A 6725-nucleotide genomic window follows, 5' to 3' on the forward strand; every position below is an offset into this window, starting at 1 on the left:
ATCTTATGGGGATTACATGCAATATATCATCAAACAAGCAACAACAACAACAATATGCAATAATAATCAATCAATGCAACAAAGATTTATATGCACATTTGTATCGAAAGTGCTAAACTAATAATTAAGAAAAATCAGTTTTTTTTTTTTTTTTTTTTTTCAATATTCCAACTAGTAATAGAGGAGCTTGTTGTCTTACGTCGAACCGTAATTACCTCACACCATTTGAACTTAGCTTTTTTGTTTATAACATAGACCACCTGAGGTATAGTGATATGCTCAGTTCATACGGACGTATGCAACTTTTATTATATCGATCGATTTAGAATTATTTTCTTAATCGATTTAAGCTTGTCTGTCCGTCTTGTATTCAGCATTATGAAGCCAGAGGCACATACAAGACAAGAGATTCGTGAAAAGTTGAAAGAACATTGAGTAGGAACATCTAACTAATTCGTTTCAAAGTCATATCTTGTTCCACGGTATACACACATTAGATGGGCTGCAAAAGGAATGTGAAGGGTCAGGAGAAAGCCTTAATAAAACTTCGCTAAACATTCCTGAATAAAACGAACAGAAGCAGAAGAACTGATGTACTTCTATCGCCATACAGAGATATGACACATGTTGCCTGCGCTTATCATTACTTGAGATGCGAAGGGGGCACAAAATGCAAGAAAAGGCTCATCATTGATTTAAAAACAATGTGGTTTCAATACAGCAAAGGGCCGGTTCAAATTCAAGTGATTGCCACAACGAAGAGAAGGTTAATAATATGACGACCCTTCCTGCTCATCACCTTCTAGCTCATCCCAATTTCGCTGAGAGAAGTGAAAAGCTTTAGGAAAATAAAATTAACTTTAAACAAAAAGTTTATTTCCTTCGTAGGTCGAAAACTATTCAGCCTTCACTCATCCAACACCATAAGCCATTGCTTGCATATTTTCTGCCACTGCTTGCTATAAATTCCGCACTAAGCATAGCAGTAACCTTTTTATGCGAGCATTTAACGTCTTCTAAGCTTCGCGAAATACTTTACCAAGACACTGTGTGTGCTCTTCTTAAGAAAATTACGTCATTACGTTACAGTTTGGTTAGATTTTTAAAGGTCTTTAAAATAGTTTACTAATAAAACCATAAAGTTAGTTTTTTTAATGAAAAGAAAACGCAAAGATAAACAAACACGTAAAAAAGTTATAATCTGCTGGATTAAAGCGAACCTTGGATACCATACAAGCAGTTGTATTTAATATAACTGTAACAAAAACACAAACTGTCGTTTGTGGGCGTGTTGAGTCAATGATTGGAACCTTCATTTACACATGCAAATATCAAAGTCCTAAGATAGACTCTAGAAGATGTAAATGCCTTGAAAAAGGGAATTTTTTAATTCTCTTTTTTTTTTTTAATTTTTCACATTTTTTCTTCTTATTCTTATTATTTGATCCAGATATCTTATTCTTCCATCGCTTGAAATAAATTGCAAAAGAGAACGGACAGGCAGACAGACACGGCTAAATCGACTCAAAACGTTACGCTGGTGTAGAGACTTTACTCTATCTATGAAACGCGATTTTCCCCTTTTAGTCCTTAAATACAAAATTATATAAAAACAGTCGAGAGGGCGTGGCTAACTTTACTCATGTATTCATTATTCAATTTCAAAGAGTACACCTACCTAGTGCACGGGAGCTAAGGCAAGACTCAATGTATTTTCTAAGCACACGACAAACTTAATTTATCTTTTGCCTTAAATATGTGATAAAGAAAAAGGCAAATAGTAATAAAAACAGTCTACTGAACATAGCACAAAAGTTAATTTACCGCATAATATAATTTATTGTTCACCAGTAACTTTTCGAAGCACGCTGTAAAAAAGTGTTAGTTCTACTATTCTAGTTGATTGCACGTAAAAATTACCAACTTTTCTGTGACATACGGGAATTATGTTAAATATATCGGAAAAGAAGGCTAGTAGAGGTTTATATCAAGAAAATTTTGATCGTGTTCTGTTATGATCAACAAATTAACGAACGCAATTATTCCCTTAATCACTATTAAAGGATGAAGATCCTCACAGATTTTTCCTTTCTTTATACCGAGTAATATAAGTGTAAGTCCACATGCGTAGGCAAATAGATAAGAAAAGCGACTCAAATGTGGTGGAGTTGACTGCTTAGAATGCTTTAGAATATGGGACATCCCCTGTGCAATTGGAAATATTAAAAGAAAGAGAAATGTCACATGACATCTTATGTCGATTTAGTATGTCCGTCCTTCCCTCCGTATATCGCTTTGTTTATCCACCTAGCTATTGTTAATTGTTGGATCATGAATCATTTAAGGTCCCATAGCTGAGTTAAAAAGTGCATCTTAGCACTGCAGGATAGCTTTGAAATTATTCGCAAACTCCAAATAACAAAATTAAATACTAATTTGCAATCTTTAGCGGGTGTTGAGTGTAGACACTTCATAAAAAACATTTGCAAAGTCATTTAAAAAAAAACATAAAACTTACTCCCGATCAACTAACGGGAACGCCCACTTTCTTCGCTTAAATTAAAAAAACCGCTGGTTTAAAATGTAGTTCTCAAAATTTATTCAGTTTCGACTTTGCACTCCTTTGCCGAGTGGGATTCGACATCGCGTTTCTTGCAACTGTTCACCAAATTAATTTATTGATGATAAAGAAAATAATAATAAAGCTACCCACTTTACATATTCTAGTCTCAGTTTTTGATTAGAGCACTTTTTATGCCTTCGCAGGTTAAGTGAGGACGGCACTGTAGGTGAAAAAACAGGTTAGAAGTGCAAAGGATTAAAAGTCTTTCCTGGAAAACCGCTAAAATAACACTGTCAGTTGTACCTTCTTAGTTGAATGGTGCGCATTTCGGAAAAACAGGGGCTGGTTGGTTTATGGGACTATGAGGATAGCTATGGATTATGGCCTCACGGTAACGAGCAGAGAGTTTATATTTGTCGAAAAACTATGCATTTTTCTTACTAACTTTCTTCCTCGATGTTTCGATCATAAAATAGGCGTACCGCCATCAAATTAGAATCGAGTTTTCTCAGTAACGAGAATATGTATTTATTTCGACCTTAAATTCCTTATTAGATCCTACACCGTCTGTTGTATGCACGCACGCATGCAGAATCCCGAAGCACTTGAGATAGATCGACCTATTCTCATAGCAGTCGATTCAAAATCATCTTATTTTGATGAAATTTGATACACCGACGTCTTGTAATCGTAGAACGAATGCTCTTGACCCTGCTTCGAGTCAGACTTCTCACGACAACGTCCCATATAACGCATTATTTTGAGACGTCGTTTTATGTATAATTGTATTAAGTGAAGTATTGTAGGGTATTTAATGTAGAGTCGTGGTCCACTGTAATATTTTTACTTGTTTCTGCTTTCAGTAAAATGATCGATAGGACTCCTGGCTCTTAACTGTTCCAACAAGAATAGTAAAAATATTGTAAAAAAAAAAAAAACCCGCCTATAGAAAGTGGGAAACAAAAAGAAAGACAAGCAAACCTTGAAGCTTGAAAATACATGAATAATGATTGTCTATATAAACTTTTATTTATATCAGAAATTTATCTCAAAAACTTATGTATATAAATATGTTGAATATTGAAACAATTGCTTTATAAATGTGTTTCAATTTTTTTTTTTTGTTTTTTTTATATTTATATAAAAATTGTCTTACGGAAGCGAACACACAGTATTTCTTTATGCAAATATTTATATAAAGATCTGGTCCCATATGTAAATTTTTATTTTTAACTGTCTTTAGTATTGACACCCGCTAGCTAACCCAGAAAAAGAAGAATTGTTATTCTATTTTGTGAACAAACACAGGAATAGAAAAAGAAATTGCAGAGTAAACCTTGTAACGTAAATTTAGTTAACGTGTATAGAATAGATCACTCAATAAGTTTGTAAAATGGCCGAGATACAGATATAGAATAGGCATTGACGAATCCATATGACTTTTAATGAATTTGCTCCTAAAACGGGATTCCGATTATCCATTGTTTCTCACGAAGAAACGCAGCGCCGCTAAAACAACGGAGACATATGGTCTTTGTTCGGGAGTTCTACGCAAAGGTGAGGCTCTCTCTGTCTCTCTCTCTCTCTCTCCCTCTTTGCTCTACTCTCCTGCCACTTTTTGTTCAGATCTTCAAAAGTACGCTGTTACATAGAATGCCATTGAAAAAGGAAAACCTAGTCTTTCCTCGTCCTGATCATTACAAGTGGTGCGATCGATTTTGTATTCGCAGTTGAAGTTGAAAAATATCCATTATACCTTATGTTCCATAAACACCAAGCGATTAGGTAACAAAATACCTTCAAATTTCAACGGTTTGAGCTGAGGGATTTCTAATTGAATATTCGGCCTAAGCGAGCGTAACTTTTCTCCCTAAGTGTTGTTTCTTTCCGATTATCTTATAACTACGGAGATATAAAATTTGTTTATTCAAAGAACATTAAGATTTCTTCGCAACTTTGCGGTGTCATCTGGTTAATAAGCTTTGCTAAAAAAAAAAAAAAAACAAACAAAAATGAGAAAAATGTTACTGTTTTTCGCTGAAGAAGCATATTGCGCCCGAAAGCAGCGATAAAAAGTAAATCAAGGCAAATGTGTGTGTGCTCTTTTTTTTTTTTTCAAAATATTCCAAGAAATATATTGAAATGATATTAAAGTAGACGATATAACATTTTTTTCGCATATGTTGAGCGTTGAAAGGGATTGAAATCTCAATTAATCAGGCAATAGTGTATCAGCAAACCACAATAGAACATCAAAAATGTGTCATTCAGAAGCCCTGATTGTAATGGTACAAAAACTTCGCACTCCATGGGTTAAGAAAATCGTTTCGATTTTTAACCTGCTTTTAGAACTCCTTAGCTGGTTCGTATAGTAAAAACTTTTTTCACAAATTTTTCTAAACGTTGTGTCATTCGATTTTTCTGTAGATTTTCAATTATTGTATGGTTATCTACCTAATCTCAGTTCATTGCGGTTTTTATGCCGCTCAGCGAGATTTGAAGAGGGGCTTTGTCTTGTTGCATCCCAATCGATTGAGAATCATTTTCTGAATCGCCTTGAGTTTGTTTGTTTTGTTTTTTTTTTTGTATTCAAGTTTTGAAATACTTTCATGAAATTTGGTATACTCAAGTATTTTACCGATGACCGCTATTGAATACAATCCGAATAGTACCACTTTTTCAACCACTTTCCATATAAATGCTTGTTTTGAAAAGTCGTTATATGAATGACTGCCGGGTGTTGTAGAGTATTTAATGGTGCGTCGAGGTCCGCTGCATTGTTTTTACTTATTATTAAATTCGTAAATGCTACAAACGCGTAATAGGTAGCAAGGGTCAATAAAAAGTTTCAATGAAAAAAGAAAAAACGTTATGTCCATCTGAAGGTAGAAATCCATGCCTCGCCCCGAAGCATAGTTTATAAGCATGAATTCTTCGTCCGATACTTTTGCGAAAAATTATCTACGGGATGCAAGATATTTCAACTTTTCCATACAATGATTTTAAAATAGAATGAATTCGACTTATGCCTCTATTTGTTTTGGACAAATTATCTTTTAAAAAAATGTTCCTATACAAACCAAGACATTTTATAATCAGAATAAAAGAACGTTTTGTGCAGTTTATGTTGGAAAAATTACTAAACGGAAATTAATTGCAAATACGAGGAAAAAGAAGTGATAAAAAAGAAATTATCTTTTTAAAGTTTTATGTGCGTACTTAAAGGGAAACTTATTTCTTCATGAGTCATTGGAATGCCAGTTAAACTATATCAGCGACGAATAAGAAAATATTCATAAATATTTATGAACATCCTTTATCGGACCTTAAGCAATTAGTCATAACTACGGCTAACGGAAACAGTTACCGAACATTTGCTTTTTTTCTTTCCCTATTTCTCTTAATTTTTTTTGGCAAAGCCAATATCACTGAGAACTAGTTCTTGTGGTCTTAAGTTTTGAGGGTGGGTTTTTCAAAAAATGCGCACTTACCTGATTTTCATGTGGCACCCAAACTAAACGTTTCTGAGTCCATTCAGCTTGAGTAGCCGGATCATTGAATTGATTACGTTCCACCGATAAATATTTTAAATCGGGATCGTTGCGGTCTAATTCTTCGGCCATTTTTTTATAAAATAATTTCTCTGAGATTGTTACTTAATTAGTTAGGACTTTATAGGATATAAAAATTATATAACTTTATCTTTTTTTTTTTTTTTTTGAAACTTTTTCAGGCAAACTTTATGAAACACTTGAAATCTTTAAACTCTTTCTTTTATAAACACGTACACAACAATAAAAAAAAATTTTCTTTTTGATTTACTTTAATTCGAAAATGTATAAAATTCTTTTATATAAAAAAAAAACTTATTCGTTGTCTACTAAAAAATTCAGAAAAAACATTTAATTAATAAAAAAAGAAAATGCAGGGTTAAAAGAAATGTTTTTGTTTTGTTTTTTTTTTTTTTTTTCCTAGTAAAGCCGTTAGGTAAAAATTTAACACTGGCAGTGCTGCTTTTAAAGTTAAAAGAGAAAAAAAAGGTCCTGTCTTGTTATCAATCTCTCATTCTCTGTCATCGCTCTTTTTGCTTCTCTTTCAATTTGAGTAAACTTCTAATGGCTTATTCTGCCTGTTTATGGACAAAATCTTTCCAAGAAATATG

At 33.2% G+C, this 6725-nt stretch overlaps 1 protein-coding gene across 2 annotated transcripts in view; it reads right to left on the reverse strand.

Moving 5' to 3' along the window:
• LOC119635904 (myosin heavy chain, non-muscle) overlaps positions 1-6407 on the reverse strand; it is a 64601-nt gene extending 58194 nt beyond the window's left edge. For both annotated transcript variants that reach the window (XM_038030935.1, XM_038030934.1), the window contains exon 1: positions 6055-6407. In XM_038030935.1, the coding sequence (XP_037886863.1) occupies positions 6055-6186 (132 nt within the window). In that variant the 5' untranslated portion in view covers positions 6187-6407. The remainder of the gene's footprint in view (positions 1-6054) is intronic.
• Positions 6408-6725: the final 318 nt, after the last annotated feature.

Source organism: Glossina fuscipes, unplaced genomic scaffold, assembly GCF_014805625.2.
Source record: "Glossina fuscipes isolate IAEA_lab_2018 unplaced genomic scaffold, Yale_Gfus_2 27, whole genome shotgun sequence".
NCBI lineage: Eukaryota > Metazoa > Arthropoda > Insecta > Diptera > Glossinidae > Glossina > Glossina fuscipes.